Source organism: Dreissena polymorpha, unplaced genomic scaffold, assembly GCF_020536995.1.
Source record: "Dreissena polymorpha isolate Duluth1 unplaced genomic scaffold, UMN_Dpol_1.0 chrUn012, whole genome shotgun sequence".
NCBI lineage: Eukaryota > Metazoa > Mollusca > Bivalvia > Myida > Dreissenidae > Dreissena > Dreissena polymorpha.
The window spans coordinates 1-21,086 of NW_026273326.1; the positions used below are offsets into that span (position 1 = coordinate 1).

The 21,086-nt window shown below is 36.2% G+C and overlaps 1 protein-coding gene across 1 annotated transcript; it reads right to left on the minus strand.

Annotated features, from left to right (window-relative positions):
- Positions 1 to 18,618: 18,618 nt before the first annotated feature.
- On the minus strand, positions 18,619 to 19,638 carry LOC127863522 (uncharacterized). The gene has a single exon (XM_052403067.1). It carries the CDS (start codon positions 19,636 to 19,638, stop codon positions 18,619 to 18,621), a length of 1,020 nt encoding a protein of 339 aa, XP_052259027.1.
- Positions 19,639 to 21,086: the final 1,448 nt, after the last annotated feature.

Genomic DNA, 21,086 nt, shown 5'->3' on the forward strand with positions numbered 1-21,086 from the left:
TTTTCTTACGGTAATATTTGCTTTATGAAGACTCTAAATACCGCATTTATACCCATTGGTCTGCATATATGGAAAAAGACGTCTCATTTGATTTTGAAACTGGTCATGTAGGGTCAATCCTCGTGAAACTTGTTTAGAATAGTTTTTCCAAATTTATCAAACTTGAACCAACGCGGCCTATATGTGGTTTAGGAGTTGAATATAACAAGTTTAACAATACGATTTAGCTTTGTGACCTACTGTTTTATATAATGCACCATTACTTCCAATAACTCTGCTTTGCAGGTACATTAACCGGCTACAGTTCTTTGCAAGGACGTTATCAGAGTCGGCAGTCTCAATGACGGAGGGAAGGAAAATATGCATCGACAAACCGTTCAAACCAAAGGCGCCTTGCATCGTGTATTCATTCGGGTAACTAAGCTGTCGCAAAATAATCAAAATATCTCTCCGCTTAATTAATTATCTTGCATATAGCGCTTATTTCGTTACTATGGCACTGTTTGTTTTTGTAGTACTCCTGTGTGTATATCAGGGACCCGTAAAGTGCTGGTCGTGAAAGATTTGCGATTGAATGGTGCTTTGGACTTATTGACCGAAACACCAAATATTATAGACAAAATCACTATAAAGTGTGTCTCACTGTGCAACAACTTATATATTTCAGCATCAATTATCAGTTTGATTTCGATCACGCTACAGTGACTTGGTTAGGCTTGTGATGTGTAACGCTTTCGATCCCCAGGTAAGATTTGAAGTACCTTAGAAAACCATGAATACCGCAACCATGCATAACGCAACCATGTAATTCCGCAACCATGCATAACGCAACCATGTATAACGCAACCATTTTAAATATGCACCCCCCTTTTTTAATTGAAGAAATAGTGAGACAAATTATTTCAAGCCAAAGAAACTAGCAAATCGAACCGAAAATAGTCGGCATTTTAATCTTGCGCAATCAATTCGGTATTTCAACCGTCGAAAGTTGCGAATTGGATGTTGATTTGTATGCCCCCGGCAGGGTGGCTTATAGCAGTTGAACTGTCCGTCAGTCCGTATGTCAGTATGTCAGTATGTTAATATGTGTGTATGCGTGTATGTCAGTCTGTCCGTCCGTCCGAAAAAACTTTAAGATTGGCCATAACTTTTTCACTATTGAAGATAGCAACTTGATATTTAGCATGCATGTGTATCTCATGAAGCTGAACATTTTGAGTGGTGAAAGTGAAGGTTCAAGGTCATCCTTCAAGGTCACATGTAAAATAAATGGCGTCTGTCCGTCCGAAAACTTTAATATTGGCCATAACTTTTTTCACTATTGAAGATAGCAACTTGATATTTGGCATGAATATGTATCTCATAGAGCTGAACATTTGAGTGGTGAAAGGTGAAGGTCAAGGTCATCCTTGAAGGTTAAATGTCAAATATATGGCTTCTGTCCTTCCGAAACTTGAACAATGGCCATAACTTTTCAATATTGAAGATAAGAAACTTGATATTTGGCATGCATGTGTATCTCATGAAGCTGCACATTTTGAGTGGTAGAAGTCAAGGTCAAGGTTCATCCTTCAAGGTCAAAGGTAAAACAAATCAAAGCGTCGTTCTCATGAAGCGCAAAATTTGAGTGGTAGAAGTTCAAGGTCAAGGTCATCCTTCAAAGGTCAAAGGTAAAAAAAAAAAGATTTTTTTTTAAGCGGCGCAATAGGGGGCATTGTGTTTCTGACGAACACATCCCTTGTTGCAAACTAAAATATTATTTTGTTTAATTGTATAAAATAACGATTTACAGTTTAAGTAAATAATCAACAAATAAAAAAAATCCATTTCGTTTAACAGAATGTGGTCACTATCTTATTGAACGCAAATAGTGGCAATCTACCTTTAATGCGTCCAGGCCGTCTGGTCAGGGTTGTTTTTTCAGCCGCTTTACATGTGCGGAAAACAGAGGTCCATAATATAATAATAATAATAATAATAATAATAATAATAATAATAATAATATAATAATAATAATAATAATAATAATAATAATAATAATAATAACTTTATTTCATGAAGAATTCGCATTAAGAAAATAATTTCTTTTTTACATGTGGTCTTCAGTAACAAAACACAACAAAATAGTTTTAACATGCATACGAACATACAAGGGAAAAAAGAACATGAACTATACCGTTAAATGTTATAATAACTTCCTTATCAATTCCGACGACGACGAAAAAGACGACGACGACGATTGATAATGATGACGATGATGATTATGATAATAACAAATATGCAAAATGTGATACAAAAATCAAAATAAATCACATCAGACACATCACAACAAAGTATTAACATAAAAAAAATGAGCATACATATATATCAATGATTTGTTTGTAGGTATTCTTTAAATTTTATTTTGAATGTAGTATTCGAGACACTTGTCGAATGCTTATTGGAATTGAATTCCAAATGGTTCGTGACCGAAACGAAAACGCTCGTTTTCCAATAATTTGTTTTTAAACGGAATAGATGATATATCAGTGTGTGTGTGTGATAGACCTAGAGCGTACACATTGTTATTTGAGATATGATAACATTATTGAAATAAGAGGGCATTGCGCCTATTTCAAACTTATGAACAATAGATCCAATTAGGAAAGTACATTTGTTATTGAATGTCAATTAACCAAGTTCTTTTAATAATGGAGCTGAAGGAGTTGAATATGGTTTATTCAGTGTTATTTAAGCAGCTCGTTTTTGTATCGAATGCATGTTACGTAAGTGTGACTGCGGTGCTGAACACCATAATTCACAACAATAATCCATAGTCGTTAATACATATGAGCAGTAAAATAGTTTTTAGCTCGACTTTTACATGTATATATGAAATATATATAGTAGAGCTATCCTACTCACCCCGGGGTCGGCGTTAACGTTTGCGTTGGCGTTAGCGTGCAAATGTTGAAGTTTTCGTACTACCCAATATATATTTTCAATGTCCCTTGACATATTGCTTTCAGATTTTGCATACTTCTTCACCAACATGACCCGAACCTATAAACAAGAGCAGACAACTCTATCAAGCTTTTTGTACTAATTATGGATCTTTTTCCACTTAGAATATGCATATTATTGATAAATCTATTTTAAGTTTGCGTACCACCCCAAATATTTTCACTGTCCCTTGACATATTGCATTCATATTTTGCATACTTCTTCACCAACATGACCCACACCTATAAACAAGAGCAGACAACGCTATCAATATAAAGAAGTGAAACTCCAGCTGCTGGAGCAGTATTGAATTTTCATTAAAACAATTAGTTGGGTCCTTTATTTAAGGCAAGTGACCGATTTCCCAAACAGTACAAAACAGCACAATACAGCACAATACAAACCAACATAAACACAAAATATGAATAAAGCTGGGACACCGCCTTGGAACGGTCAATGCAAAGCATTGGGGGTTTTAAACCTCGTTATAGAGCGCTCAACCTCACACTTGGCCCAGCAATAGTCATAATACATTTAAGTGTAAATAAAATTTAACGTCATAGCATTGTTACTCAAATTAAACAATACTAAAAGGGAATTAAAACGCATTCAATTTAATTACTTTTTAATTACTCAATTGCATTGAAGATACAAGAGTAACAGAGTTACAACTTTTTGACGAACAATCAAATAAAACTATTAACAATTGTCAACTACATTCCTTCTTTATAGAAAAAGATTTGAGAATATAGCGTCATGGAGTTAATATCTCAGATAATCATCGCGCAAATACAGGAAGAAGCAGCAATAATGGGTGTAAAAATTCCATATAACATAAATTGGTTGTTTATGTGACTGCTAAAAAAACAAAAAAAAAACAAATAATAATTAAATCAAACAGGAAACGCCTATCAGAGAGAAAATATAAATAAAATGGAACGTTATAAACCTAATGACCTATGCATGTAGATTACAACTGGGAAAGTCGGTCGTATGACGTCACAAAAATCCATAATGACATAATGACGTGAACAAATTCCAGGGGCAGTACTAAATAAAAATATTAACGGGGCTGTGCTACTAATAAAACAAGTTTAGGTTATTTAATACTAAGAAGCAAATGAATAAAAATGGTAATTCCATTAAAGCGACATTATTGGAATCAAACAGTATATAGGTGTTTTGACAACTGAAGACAGAAATGATTTGATGTACGATTTGAGTCTAAATGTAGTTTTCATGCAGATTTGTTCATACGACACAATGACACAATTTTATTCAACAGTGAAAAATGCCTATAATGTAGTTTTCATGCAGATTTGTTCATACGACACAATGACACAATTTTATTCAACAGTGAAAAATGCCTATAATCACTAATGATTCCAAATGTTAAGGGAAGAAAGATATAGTGAATCGAAAACCATCAAACACGTGTTTTTAAGCACATAAGCACCGTATCTTTTTGATAAGAACAAGTTAATTAAATGGAAAAGTTTAATATGAACATTTGGTTTAACATATTTTAATTTTCGGACAAGCTTCAAAACATCTCCGTAAAGTGATGGATGGGAGATTTCATTATTTAAATGCCATTTTAAAGAAACATTATATTTTGAAATAAAATCACCATACTTAGAGTAAAATCTAGCAAATTCATTTCTTAGGTTATGATACAAAAAGCCTTGTTTTAGCAATTTTTTTAGTTAATATTAGATTACGATCATTAAAATCTTTAATACACGAACATGCTCTGGCATAACGTACCAATTGCGAAATGTAAATACTATATGAAGGTCCTTTAGGGATGTTGCAATCTAGAAACGGAAAATTCACAATTTAAAATCGTAAGCTTTTTGTACTAATTATGGCTCTTTTTCCACTTAGAATATGCATATTATTGATAAATCTATTTTAAAGTTTGCGTACCACCCCAAATATTTTCAATGTTCCTTGACATATTGCTTTTATTTTTTGCATACTTCTTAACCAACATGACCCCAACCTATAAACAAGAGCAGACAACTGTATCAAGCATTTTGTAACAATTATGACCCTTTTTTCACTTTGATTTTCTTTGAGTTTGCGTACCACCTTAACTATTTTCTATATCTTTGACATATTGCTTTTATATTTTGCATACTTCTTTACCAACATGACCCCAATCTATAAACAAGAGCAGACAACTGTATCAAGCATTTTGTAAGAATTATGGCCCTTTTTCCATTTACAATATGCATATTACTTTAGTTACATTGACATAACTTCTTTATTTATGATTAAATAATACTTTCACAAAACAACACTTACCTTAATACAACAATAGATCCCACCCAAACAATACCCCACGCCCCACCCAGAATCCCTGCCCTCCCCCCCCCCCCCATAAAAAATAAATATATGTTTTCCTTTTTTTTACTTTTTGAAAGATCATCTAATAAATGACCAAACCCCACACTATACCCCCACTCAACCCCCTTACCCCCCATTTTTTTTTCCTTTGTTCATTTTTGAAAGATCGTCTAATAAATTATTGAATACGAACAATTTCCCCATGATGGCTTACGTTATACTGTCAAGCACTCGAATAGTCGAGCGCGCTGTCCTCTGACAGCTCTTGTTTTGTTTCATAGTTAATAAAATAGTTAATTCGTTTTAATAAGGCCAGTTTAAAGTTAAGTTTACGAAATACACTACTTATGTGAGATGGCCATGTAAGATGCTCATCAATCGTAACTCCTAGTTAGGTCCACCATGTTGCTCTAAAATAAATGGAATAAAGGTATACATTCAGTGCAACAGATAAGACGTCTTGTCAATTATTGTTCACTACAAGCCTTTTGTAAGAAAAATTTTTCCCTTAAAACGTTTTGTCAATTAGTTTTAAATAATTGTATAAACACTATAAATATATATATATATATATATATATATATATATATATATATATATATATATATATATATATATATATATATATATATTTCTGGGTGATATTAGCGTTTTATGTTACAGATTGATAATTCTCAGCACTTCTTATTTCAATTAATAAAACTGTTATGTAAATGGTTGTTCTTTACTATTTATAAATTGTCTATTGACAAATTATGGACAATATATTTGGTTTCAATTGCGCATTTCCTAACACCCTCCATCAGAAACAAGCAGTTGAATTTCATTTTTATGCCCCCGGATCGAATGATCGGGGGTATATTGTTTTTGGCCTGTCTGTCTGTTATTGTATGTGTCTGTCTGTCATTGTATGTGTTTGTCACAATCTATAACCTTTGTTAAACTTTTGCAATAACTGTTGCAATATTAAAGATAGCAACTTGATATTTGGCATGTATGTGTATCTCATGGAGCTGCAAATTCTGAGTGGTGAAAGGTCTAGGTCAAGATCATCCTTTAAGGCCAAAGGTCACATATATGGCTTCAAAGCGGCGCAGAAAGGGGCATTGTGTTTCTGACAAACACATCTCTTGTTCATTTTTCAACCTAGGAATCGCCGCGGCGTTTCTAGCCGAATATATCAGAAGTAGGAATATGTCACCACGTGCGGTATTAGATCTGATAGTTGCTCTTCACAACGTCTTTTCCCGACGTTTGATGTCGCGTAACGAATTGTAAAACATTGGGCCCCCACGTCGTTAATAGAAAAGCGCGTCTGCGTTAAGCAGCCGACATTTCCATTACCATTTGCAACGGAAGTAAATTGTTATATAGATACCGTTCCGAAAGGGTGTCTATTTAGACGTACTACAAATATTACGGCCGCTGTAAAGATCACAATAAACTAATTCAAATCGAACGTGGTATGGAAAAAACGGTACAACTAAAACTACCAAGAATCGATTGCAAATCGTTTTTTTCATAATCGTTTTCCTGTCAAATATAAATGGTAAACACTATAAAATGATTATTATCTGTTGCCCCGTATATTTATCTGGCTTGTGAGCCTATTTCAGACATTTGCAACAACGAACTGACAATTTCCTGAAAGTCTCAAACCCTTATTTAGTACATGCCTAGCTACCCAAACTGTCAAAGGATTATTTATCACAGTATTTGCAGTGCACGTATACTCTTCAACATTTTAAAATGCAGGGGGGGGGGGGGGGGGCTAGCTATAACCTGTTTGCGACCAATACCGCTACGTCTGTTACGACGACAAGAATTTAATCTGAGAAATGCTGGAACAAGTCATGTGTTTATCTTTATCAATCTCTTGCACAACGGTTACGTTGTTTGTGAGAGCAAGGAACGACAAGTCTGCATGAATATTGTATATTAATGTGTATGCGAGCATTTGAATGTTTTGATTTGTAATATTCGCAGCATGAACAGAAGTACGTCGAGAATAACGGAGCACATTAAGTTTTACAAATGGGGCTTGGGTGGAGAAGATACGGTTAACAACTATGGCTGGCCAATCAGAACACTGTCTTCAATACGAAAGGAGCTTGGCCATACTGATGTAAGTTATACCCTATGTGGGTTGATATTCAAGAGATGTTTGGATAATTGTTTAAACCTATTTATTTAAGCTCAATTGCATCGAAAGCAAAAGGCTTACTTTAACGCTTTTGAGTCCGCTTCCAGGGTAGAGACGGTACTTTTTCCCTTGTGTCTAAAGAGCGCTCCACAGTGGGGACCGAACACGTTATTTATTGGTCGATAGGCGCACACTATTCACTACTCGCTACGCCACGACGACCTTCATTTCTTTGCATAATGTACCAGTCCGCGGTTGTACACAGGTAGTAGACTGTAAAACTTTTACAGCTGGTATAATGTTTACTATTTCGTACGCGGGAGAGATACTCCGATGAGGGTCATCAACCACTAAACGAACACAAATCGATCCACTTTGTGTTTGTCAATTTCGTTTGTCCAATAGTATGAAGTAAATGGATTGGATTTAATGATCACGTGCAATTATTAAAGTGACCAACTGAAATGTAGACAACTAGATGGTTATTTTACTTCTTGGTTAAGAAATCTTAAATTAAAATCAAGTACAAGTCATTTCCTGGTTAACACATATTATTTGTGTCTACTTGTTGGTCGCCAAATATCTACCGGTTTAGTACAACTCGCTTCTTTGTTACTAAGAATCTACACGTCAATTCATTGCTTCTTTATCAAATATCCATCGGTCTTTTACGACTCATTTAGTTGTTACCAAGTTATATACCGGTCTATTACAACCCAACTCAACTAGTGTGTTTGTTCTTTTCAGAAACCTATCGAGCTTCTTAAAATAGACATCGAAGGCGATGAATGGCATGCCATTCCTCAAATGATCGCATCGGGAGCGCTAGATGACGTCAAGCAAATCTCTATGGAAACGCATTTCCTTTCTGAGCGACCATCATCACCGAAAAACTGGGGCAGCATACCGCTTCCCGGCAATTTGCAGTTATCGGCACTTAGACAGTTATACGATGCGGGATATAGAATTTTTATGCGGGAAAGGAACATGGGGTCTCATCAACAGTGGCCTTCGATTAGAGGATTTATTACAAATGTCAACGAAATTTCATTGATAAGGCCGGTGAAAAAATAGAAGTAAAGTTCCACCTCCTACCAGCTGTGGTATTTACATTGAATAAAGTGTCGTGTATGTTGCCATTGTTTAGACTAGTTTATTTATGTTTCATTTTTAGCTCATCTATTTATTGAGAAAAAAAATATGAGCTATTGTCATCACCTTGGCGTCGGCGTCGGCGTCGGCGTCTGTGTCTGCGTCGGCGTCGGCGTCCGGTTAAGTTTTGCGTGTAGGTCCACTTTTCTCAGAAAGTATCAATGCTATTGCATTCAAACTTGGTACACTTACACTTACACTTACTTACTATCATGAGGGGACTGGGCAGGCAAAGTTAGATAACTCTGGCGTGCATTTTGACAAAATTATGTGCCCTTTTTATACTTAGAAAATTGAAAATTTTGGTTAAGTTTTGTGTTTAGGTCCATTTTATTCCTTAAGTATCAAAGCTATTGCTTTCATACTTGCAACACTTACTAACTATCATAACGGGACTGTGCAGGCAAAGTAATGTAACTCTGACTGGCATCTTGACAGAATTATGTGCCCTTTTTATACTTAGAAAATTGAAAATTTGGTTAAGTTTTGTGTTTCGGTCCACTTTATTCCTACAGTATCAAAGCTATTGCTTTCATACTTGCAACACTTATTAACTATCATAAGGGGACTGTGCAGGCAAAGTTATGTAACTCTGACTGGCATTTGGACGGAATTATGGGCCCTTTATACTTAGAAAATTGAAAATTTTGTTAAGTTTTGTGTTTTGGTCCACTTTACCCCTGAAGTATCATAGATATTGCTTTCATACTTGGAACACTCGCAAACTATCATAAGGGTACAGTAAAAGGACAAGTTGCATAACTCTGGTTGTCATTTGTACGGAATTATGGCCCTTTATTGACTTAGTAACTTTGAATATATGGTTAAATTTTGTATTTCGATCCACTTTACTTCTAAAGTATCAAGGCTATTGCTTTCAAACTTCAAATACTTTCATGCTATTATGAGGTTACTGTACCTTGCAAGTTGAATTTTACCTTGACCTTTGAATGACCTTGACTCTCAAGGTCAAATTATTAAATTTTGCTAAAAATGCCATAACTTCTTTATTTATGATTAGACCTCCCAGACACCCCATCCCTACCCCCCAATTATTTTTTTTTAAACGGTTAAAAAACACAAATATTATTTATTATTTTATGTTTGAAATACCGTCCAACCATCGCACCCAAGAATACCCCCCCCCCTACCCACCCACTCGCATTTTTGGAAGATAATGTAATGAATGTCCACGCCCCACACTATACACCGCTCTTCACTCAACCCCTCCCTCCATTGTGATTGAAAATGAGAGTCCCTTCACCTTTAAAAAGAAAATAGATGAGCGGTCTGCACCCGCAAGGCGGTGCTCTTGTTGTTAAAAATGGTATCTTGTTGTTCTTTCAACATTTAAACCGCGTATCAAAAAAAGGTTTTTGCACATATGAAATTTTGGATAAAATACCTTACATATACATTTAACTGCGGCTCGAATACGATCCACTCTGAATAACACGCTTAGCAACCACATAGCTATTCATCGTCTAAAAGTGTTGAATATTTTGATAACGTTTTTCATACGTTCCTTGATAACGTTCGTATTACCCTCATTAGTTTGGAATTAGGTAACATATCGCGGTACATGTATAACGATATTTTATATTTAGGTATAATGTATACCGGTATAACATATTGAGGTATAAGGTATAAAGTTATGCTAGTTCACTTTGCAAGCTGAAATTCTGTGTTAGACATTACAAAAGTACAAACATTTGTACGGGTGCGTTAAAATGTAATGATGTATTAATTCTTCTTAATGTAGGAGCGTTTCATATAAGCAATAGGCTTGTTATGCAATACAGATTAAATAAATAGGTTTAAAAAAAAGGAAGAACAAACTTGCTTTTTTAGACATAAATCAGCTCATAAACTGTGTGATGTACGCCTTATTAGCTTCGCTTTTTGTTACCGTAGCGAACATGTACATTGACAATTTAATCGAATATATTGTTTTTCTGTATTCAAGGAAGAAACGACTGATATTCGTATATATATGCCTAAATCTCAGTTTTGTAATTTGTTTGGGTATTATATTGTTGTATATTTTGGACATGAGGACTTTGATTTCGAAGGGTACTATACTTTTAAACTCATATCGTGTCCGCCTTGCTAGTGAGCAAGTATTTGTATACTTCTTCAAACTGTGTTTCACTAGAGGAGACAATTGAATTCCCATTCGTATCGATTACGTGCTTTAGGATGGTTCGATTGTATACTTTACACAGTGTTTTAATTAGATTGTCTTAGCCCACGCCAAGGTAATTAAATGTTGTTTTCTTATGAACTCTGCTGTTGTATCTCTGTTTATACAACTCATCAGGGTGGGGGGGGGGGGGGGGGTAATTTCGTTACAAACAAGATGGCGATGTACATGTCGAGGGTCTTTTTTCGCCGTTTTACACCCGTCATCACTTTTATAAAACAAACGAAAAACGCTGACTTTCAATCTATATCAGCAAGAGTCCTGAGTATGTATTTCGTACTAATATTCGCTCTATATCTCGCCATCACTCGCTGCGAAATTTCTTAGCGGGATAACAAATTTACAGCTCCCGTTAAGAAAATTCGTAGCGAGTAAAGGTGGGATATCGAGCGAATATTAATACGAAATACACACCAATGACGTTCTTGCTGATATGGCTGGAAAGTGACGGCAATTTAAACTATAATATAATGTGTTTAATGTATGTATCATGTCAGCATCTATAAAGTTAATATAGTTTGTATTAATCCAAATAGTAAAGACAATGAAATGTTTTATTTAATAAACTTATTTTACATGTTGACATGACTGATAAAGATACTCTATATTAATAACATTTCATATTTGATATTAAGCTGCAAACCGACAGAATTCAAATAGTTGCTTGCACGATTATGATGATATTTTTTCACTGCTTATTTACACATTTTAAACGACGTTCTCTCTTCGGGACGCTTAATGTGAACACGCTTGGCGGATGGAGAATGGCTTGGCGATTTGGCGGGCGGTTTTCCGCTCTCTAAATCGTACAGCTGATATTAAAATGTAAACACACTTTCTCGAAATAAATGTGAACATAAATGATGCCCAGGTTCGATAACCATCCAATTCGCATATTAGCATTTCATAGATTGCTCGTTATTAATTTCACAAAAGTTGAAAAACCACCGTCTCCGCTCTGTTCGATTACCAGGAAATTCGCACAAAGCACTTCAATATAAAGCCCTTTATTTATACAAAATGCAAAAATTCCCGTGTCCGCTCTCTTACGTTGATTTATGAGTAATGATCGACACTTCACCAAATGTTCAGCAATCTTTGTTGAGCTAAAATGGTGGCGACTTTCGATGAACAGCTCCATTGTGTTAGAGTTGAAGTGTTATTGACATTTTTTATTCATAAAATGAAAAAAAATGCCTTTTTTAGCACTTTTCACCTCATCTTCACCAAACTTTTCAGATATTGAGTCCACTTTTTGAGAAGGGCGTATATTTTGGTCAATGATCCTGTTGATTGATATTCTAGTCATTGATGTGGATTGATAATGCTTCTAAGAATTTATCTGTAAATAAAGGACTCGTGTATGCAGCTATCAATCAATTAAGGCTGATAATCCAAGACTGTTCGATCGCATGACAACCAAGAATAGTTGTTTTCACGTTTGCACATTATTTTATACAGACACGCACACACACACACACACACACATATATATATATTTATATGATAGTATATATTTATATATAAAGTTCGCCAATGCTGAAATTGTGTATGCATGTATATATATAATAAGTTATAATATCAATAAAAGCTGTTACGTTCAATTCTAAAAATTACAACCATTTCAATAAGTAGCGTCGTTCCTATAAAAATATGCATAATTTCAGCCTAATATTTACAGTAAATACACTTATGTATTAAGGCAGTACAATGCATTTATCAAAAAATCAACCCAATGTTATTTTATTCTTATATAGGCCGTGTTTAAATGGGCAAGATAGAATGCATTACAGCATTTAATATAACAATCCTGGTTTCTTCTGCTGTGCCTTATATTATATTTTGATTATTGATAATGTATCTTTAAAGGGATCTTTTCACGGTTTGGTAAATTGACAAAATTGAAAAAAGTTGTTTCAGATTCGCAAATTTTCGGTTAAGTCATGATATTTGTGAGGACACAGTGTTACTGAACATTTGCCGTGGTCCAATATAGCCATTATATGCATCTTTTGACGATTTAAAAACCTAAAAATTATAAAGTGTTGCAACGCGAAACGATTGAATAATTTGGAGAGTTCTGTTGTTGTCGTTTAAAGTTGTGAAACTACGAACATTGCTAATATAACGTATAAAATACGCATGGTATGTATGCTTGGCAGGATAGCTCAGTTGGCTAATGCGTTTTTACTTCAGGATTCTGGGCGTAACTGGTTCGATCCCTACTGCGGGCTACTTTTTCCTTTTTTAAATTTTATTTTTGATTTTTACTGGAGTTTTTTTAAATAATGTTTACATTCATCAATATAAACTAAAGCATTTAATGACAAACTTCAAAACTTGCCAAAATCTGTGAAAATGCCCCTTTAAAGTAACGTTACGATTTTCGCTTGTTTATGTTGTTGTTTAGTGGAACAGAGTTGAATAACTCTGTTGTAATAAAGTCAAATCCTGAAAACATGCACGAACAAACCCGAAAATGGAAACGGGAATCAGTTCAAGCGCGTATGTTTTGCTAACATAGCTCGCGAGTATCAGGTTTATATCGTAGGGCTATATATGTGTAAATAATTTACGGTTGGTGTCTTCCAGACATTCAATTTCTATTTTGAAAGTTGCGTTTGACCCATTAACGTGTGCCTTGTAAAGATACATGTTATTGTTTACATATGTAGTACTACGTAGAGGTAAGCGGATGGTTATGCATATGAAAACAAACCTTTGTAAATAATATGTTTTGTAAACCGAAAGTCGTATGAATATTGATGAAGTTTTCCTTGTTTTAAAGTGGAACTGTTTAACTTGTTCTGTTAATAAAATGAAGGGAATTGTTGATTTATTTTGTATGAAACATGTTCAATGCATCATCGATATACAGCAATAACGATAGTCCAGACAATTCGACACAGTTGGTTGATTCTGAACTACATCATCTCATTTGTAGTTTATTAAAAGTATTTATAATTCGTGTCAACAAAATAATAAATATATAATATAAAAGAGGCAGTTAATCGACATTATTTACGAACATTTATGAATAAATTACAACTTGAAATAAGCGCCGTTTGAATGTGTACAAATAAGAGTATCTCATTGTGGTCAGGTAAATAACTCAATAAATAAACACTTTCAACAAAACATAATTACATACGTAGCTGATTGCGATCTTTAGCAGTGACTTAACTCCAACAATATTGATAGTGAAATAAAACGAAAAAAGATAGTATATTTTAAACACATCAACAACAAAAGTAAGGACAAGAGACACAAGAGTGTAAGAGGAGATTACTCTACAAAAACTGTTTACAAAACAATATAAGCGACACCAGAGTCTTCGGGAAAATAACCCTACTACACTGGTTATAAAAAAATAGTATGTGATGCTTTCATAACATATACGGGTTACTGATCTATATTACAGTTCAATAGTCATATTCTGCACGTTATTATTCAAGCTATTTAGCAAAATTATCATAAACAGACAATGTAACAAGGACACAATGCGCAACATGTGGTTCAACGTGTAAGGTATTATTGTGGTTACAGAACAACAATTGGTTTTTAAATTAAATACAATATTGTATAGGAAATATGAAATATTCCATACTATGTTATCTATCTTATTACTGGTATATCACCTTGTCAAATCTGACTTTGAAACATACATTATGATAATCAAATGATGAAAACACGAGGGCTGAGGAATAGACACTGCTTTCAAATGTATGGTATGGACGGCGATTATCTGTATATTAGTATACATTATACTTTTCTTTATATTTATTTATATTGATAATAATGTAAATACCTAGATTGACGAAAAATATTTTACCGATTTCAAGGGGCTTTTTGCATCTTGGTCGGCAAGATGTCCATTGGCAACGATGCTAGCAAAGTCGTATTGTTCTTTATTTAAATATGCAGTGACTAGTGATTTTCCACATACAACACAGCCACTTTGTTGTTGTTGTTGTTACGGATTAAACTGATTTTCCACAGACAACACTGTCACTTTGTTGTTGTAACGGGGACTATAGTTATTTTCCACTGACAACACAGTCACAATGTTGGTTTTACGGACTGCAGTGATGTTCCTCAGAGAACACAGGCACTTTGTTGTTGTTACGGACTAAAGTAATTTTCCACAGACAACACTGTCACTTTGTTGTTGTTACCGACTATAGTGATTTTCCACTGAGAACACAATCACATTGTTGTTTTTTTACGGACTACAATGATGTGGCGTGGAAAACTGCTCTAGGTAACTTGTCAGTCACTTTAATGTGTTAGTCGTTCGCTTTTCATTTATCACAATAATTAGCTTAGCATTATTGTTCATATAACAGCAAAAACACGCGATTTATAATACGATCTTTTAAACATACACTTATTTTAAGTGTCATATTTCGCACTGGACTATTAAAATGTCACTAATTTAACGGAAATATTTAAGGAACAGGTTCACAGAGTGGCATACTAAGTTCTATTGATATGCATATGTGTATACATTATATTCCAAAAAACAACATAACACTATAATTGAGAGAAATATGACTTAATAAATTGTGTTTGCAAGTGTATTTGTTATATTGTTTCAATATGTATTTTTGAATTTAATTAAGCTTCATTGGCTGCGTTGTAATCAAATCAGGCGCCTTTTATGTTTAGGAAGGGGTTTCTTCTTGCCTACTGATATCGAGTGTAATAACCATAAAACTACGCTTTTTGCGGTTTGTATATTCGGAAAAAAAGTCAAACACATACCACACGCCGTGCATGCGGATACTTTGATAACAGATGGAACTTCGAAAACAGAGAAAAACAAAAGCCACGCGCGAGAGGAGAGTTCTTCAGCTTTTTGCGTTTATGTTCTGTTCATTCAGTTTGCAGACACAGGGCATTTGTTTGGTCATTTAATGTTATGGCACTTTGTATTGCGAAGAAAGAAATTCGCAGAAAAACGGTGGATTATATAAAATTAAAGATACAATTTCATCGATAATCAGCATGAATTGGATGCTCAGTACATATTTCAACATAATAAAAATACAAAATGTACTTAGAAATAAACAGAGAAGGTGCTTACTTTTCGAAATAAAAATTCAATATATCAATTAATGTTACATCATGTTTCATATTAGTTGCTAACGTATTTTAGAAAATTCAAATGTTTAAAGAGTCAGATGCCAAATGTTCATGGACACTTCTTTAACCGATCAAATCAATGACAATGGCACATCTATTCCCGATTAGTCGACACATTTGCCAGATAAAACACACTCTTTTAAGTGAATCAGAAATGCAGAATTCGCTTTGGAATACTGTTATAGTAAGCAGGCATTGCATATAAATGTATGTACTGAAGTAGATTAAAAACGAATTACCGATCCATTTGGAATATGCTTATGATTGTGTATAAATGTGAAAGATAAATGTGAAACTAATTCGATATGTCTGATGATAACCGTGTATATGACCATATATTTTCCAGTTTTCGAGTCACCCGACGGTCGGATTTTCGCATAGTACACGAGCTTAAACAATTTTAACTAACGTTCCTTGTAGCGAAACGGTTGATCTAAAGAATGTATAATTATGTCCTAATAAAGGCACTAAGGTCATTTACTTATATATTAGATAACATGTCTCGAAACATCAATCTGCTTCAACTGCTACTTAAAGATAAATCAGCAGCGATGTGGGTCATTGTGTTCAAAATGCTCCATATAAGCAGGGCTCAAGATAAAGGGAGTTTTCCATTCACTTATTAATTTTGTGGCTACGCATTAGTATCGTCTTGATGATGTGATTCTAATGATCACAAACGACATAGGATGTTATGAAGACCAAAGGTGTATTTGCCCCTTAAAGACCCATTCGCTCTCATTTTTTAGAACCCTGATATAAGTAAAATTTAACACGATCGCGTTGATCCACTTGATCCGTTGTATTTTCATCTCTCTTAATCTCAAGTTGCCACTACGAAAACAAGTTCATTATAATGACAATTATTTTCGGTCGTCACTTGACATAATTCTTTAGAAATAAGCATTTAAATCTTATTTACAAATTGCAATTATAATATTAATTGTATTAATTGATAGCAATGTGATTTTTGAAAACGAACGTCATTGGTTATATTTCGCATGTGTTTGTATTTAAGTTATGCATACATTCCCAATGCGTCGCGCTTGACTATGCACATAAATTCGTAAATGCATTTCAGGTAGAAGGTAAAACTCGGTTATCAGAGTGTCCCATTTGTTGAAAGTCTCTGTTATCTGAAGTGCCCTTTCAAAGTGTATGCAACTTTATGAATACCACCTATTAAAACATGCCCTATCTTCGTTTATATTTCATTAAATACTATCACAATTTCAGTATTTGAAGCACAGTGATTACTCTACATGCTGGAATATCAAGCACTTACATTTGTTGAAATGTTAACTGTTCGTCAAGTACATGCTGTTTACCGACCAAATTTTCTATTTTAAGAGGAAAAATCCACCATTCTTCCGGGATTTATTTTATTCCCAATGGAAAAGTATACACCATATATAAACCATATGCATTGTCTAAAAACTAACTTTAGGATATAACTTTAAAAACAACAGAGGAACTTACCTCTCGCGAGTGGCCTTAGTTGTTCTCTCGAAGTGCCAACGGCTATGAAAGTATCCGCATTACCAGCGTGTACCATATTATTTATTATTTAGTGTTTCATAATTGTGTATGTTTTGTTGATGTTTATATGCATACCATATCATGAACATGTCTATAAAAGTGTCAATACCCGAGTTTGATCATACGGGTAATATTAAAAAGAAAATCAGTTTAATTTTAAATATTATTTTTAAAAGTTCCCAATGAGTTAATTTATAAAAACAACATGTATTTATGTTTTGAGAATAAATGATACAACTTTTACAAACGTTGACATGTTTTAGCATACTAACACGACATGCTTTGTGATGATGATGAAGATGATGATGATGATAATAATGACGATGATGATGATTATGATGATTATTGTTGATGATGATTGTTGTGGTGATGATATGATGATAATAATGATAATGACGATGATGACGACGACGATGACGATGACGATGATGATGATGATGATGATGATGATGATGATGGTGATGATGATAATGTTGATGATGATGATTATGATTGTGATGATGATGATGATGATGATGATGATGATGATGATGATGATGATGATGATGATGATGATGATGATGATGATGATGATGATGATGATGATGATGACGACGACGACGACGATGATGATGATGATGATGATCTCCTTTCGTCTCAGTCCCTCGAATGCCAGAGTTGAAGCCGCATCGTCAAAACGTCACTACTTGTCCGCACTAAAACCCGCACCACTGTTTTGATCTACGTCCCGTCTTCTCTCGACTCGGTGCGGATCGGCAGCAAAGTCAAAACACTCCCCCCAACTTTATGGAAGAAGGCCGATGGACAGGATAAGTGGACTAGTAACGAGAAGATGTCGGTATACTGCAACAGACGATTATCTGTTAACATTCAGGCATTCTATAAAGAATAAATATACTTTAGGACATAAAATCCCAAGTACAACATCTAAACTGACAAGCCCCAGTACTTTAGGTTAAAATTATATGACAAGAATTAATCTTAGTAGTACAGACAAGCGCAAATTTACAAATGTACAAACCTTTACACATCAAAGAAACTTATTAGGACCAGAAAAGCCCCAGTATAAGTTAAATTGAACGTTTATAGTCAAAGAAACTTATTAGGACCAGAAAAGCCCCAACAGAAGACGACTTTCTGGAACTGACATCAGGGCTTCCTGTTGGAGTTTATCGAACGTCGCGACTTTGTTTGTGAAGCCGAACCGAGTTTCCAGAAACCTTTCCAGCCAGCGTGACAGAACAAAGGCATTTCCGGTGAAGCAGTGCAGATGAATCCTCTGAGTTATGGGTAAACTCTTCAGTTGATTCAGCAGCAACATGAAGGCTTCCGTTCCGCAGTCGTCCTTCATTCCTCTGCAGTGCAAAACCAGGACATGGTTACCTTTTACCAAAGGAATGGTAAGTCGCAGAAGCTCAATCTGCTGCAGGTGCCAATTCTGATGTGGTTCACAATGGTCTAGAACAATTTTTCCCACGGCAACGTCAGACCTGAGCAGCAGTCTCTCCAAACGTTCCAGCCACTCCTTGATGGTGCGAGTCGACCTGGACGCATGTCGAGGATGGATCCCCAACGCCACGGCGATGGTTCTTGGGAACGTCGATATCTCACTTCCTGTTGGATAAGTTGCAGGGTCGCAATATACGGCCACTCCACCCTCAACTTGGACTCTCTGCTCAGCGTCTACCGGTCCTGCGTTGAGTATATCAGGAAAAGTGCACCCTGCAGATAAGGATGCCTTGCGTGCCAGCCTATCCGGATGAAAATGGCTATCTACAGCCACTGGAATCATGGGCTCTTCAGCTACCTGTTCAGCAGCATATCCTTCTGGGCAAGGATACGTGTCTTTGTGTAGACGGGCGCAAATCACCAGCAATACCTTCCAGTGTATTAGTACTGCCACCGAATTTGGAGGAACCAACGTGAACTGATCTGGAACAGCCACACCCAAATAACCACAAAACTGGCGCATGGACTCCACTTGTCTTGAATAGATTTCACTGTTGTCCGAGTCTCCAAGAATCTTCTGCATTTTTACGAACTGCAGAAGTTCCTCCAAAGTAGCCAATCGCCCCATCAACCAGGAGGTCACTTGTTCCAATGCTTTCACCTGACATCTCATTATAGGTTCCACACCGACGGAAAGCGTTTCAGTGAAGATGCCAGGAATATGCTCCATGAAGACATGCTTCTTTTTTATAAATTTGACTTCCTGGGCAGTAGGGGACAATGCATGCTTTTTGGTTCCTTCTCTGACAGCGAGACAACAGATGCTTATCAATCTAATGGATCTTTCGAGGCGGTTGATCAGCTTCGTCTCCAGGTGTAGATGATATTGTCACCTTCAGAGATAGGTTCCGACCGGATTTAGGGCTGTAAGCCCCACTTCCGCCCCTCTTCTCATAGGTTGCCCCTGATTCCAGACTATGGTCGGGACCACAAGCCCCAGCCGTTTTGGAATCCCCATGACTGATCTTGGGACCGTAAGCCCCAGTTGTAGCCGTGTTGGACTTTTCCTGGCTCGTTTTAGGACCGTAAGCCCCAGTTGTAGCCGTGTTGGGCTTTTCCTTGCTCGTCTTAGGTCCATAAGCCCCAGTTGTAGCCTTGTTGAACTTTTCCTGGCTCTTCTTAGGACCGTAAGCCCTCGTTTTAGCCGTGTTAGACTTTTCCTGGCTCGTTTTGGGACCGTAAGCCCCAGTTGTAGCCATGTTGGACTTTTCCTGGCTCGTTTTAGGACAGTAAGCCCCAGTTGTAGCCGTGTTGGACTTCTGGCTCGTCATAGGACCGAAAGCCCCAGTAGTAGCCGGAAGCACACTTTTAGTTGTCTTGGGTCGATACCCCCCAGCACTGTTCGCCCCTGCAGCTGCTGCTTTCCCGAGCAAAGAGTAACCGCCTGACATAGGTCTCTGCAGTACTTCCTTGCTAAGTGTCATCTTTGGGCTGACAAAGACCTTCACCGGGTTAGTTTCACTAGGACCAATAAGCCCCAATGATTTGGTCCGCGGGGTTATCTCTAGATTCCCAAGATCAACCGACTGGCTGGGACTGGTAATCCTCAATGAAGTAATGCTTGGACGTGGCTGGATCCTCTCAGACTCTGGCTTCTGGACCCGTGGACTGTTTTTTCGGTGTGAGCAGCAAAATATCAGGATCAGGTCCAATATCCATTGGATCTCCTTCTTCTTTCGTGCCCAACAACTCCTCATCTGTGAGTTTTCGGTCACCGATAAAACAAGTGCGTTCAACCCCTGAAGCTAACCTAATGTCTCGCACGCATTTACGACGTTCTTGTTCCTCAAAGGGTCGAACGGGAGGCAGATTCCACACATGCTCGCTAATCCACTCCCGGCTCATGACCTGATAGGTGTCCAGGCAGTTTGCGAACTTCCCCAGCCAAGTGCTACAGCGTTGTTTCTCATTTTTGGAAGATGTCTTTCTCATGAGACTTTTCGCCAGATCAGCCATCTCCCTGATATACTTCAAAGAGAGGTCCTTGTTGGATGCTGACAGGAACCACAAACTTCGGGTGAAGCTGTCTACATCTCTAGGCAGCTTCCTGTCCCAAAGCAG

Excerpts from the sequence above, each read along its gene's own strand:
- LOC127863522 (XM_052403067.1), bottom strand. The coding sequence starts at position 19,638 with ATGAGATGTCAGGTGAAAGCATTGGAACAAGTGACCTCCTGGTTGATG.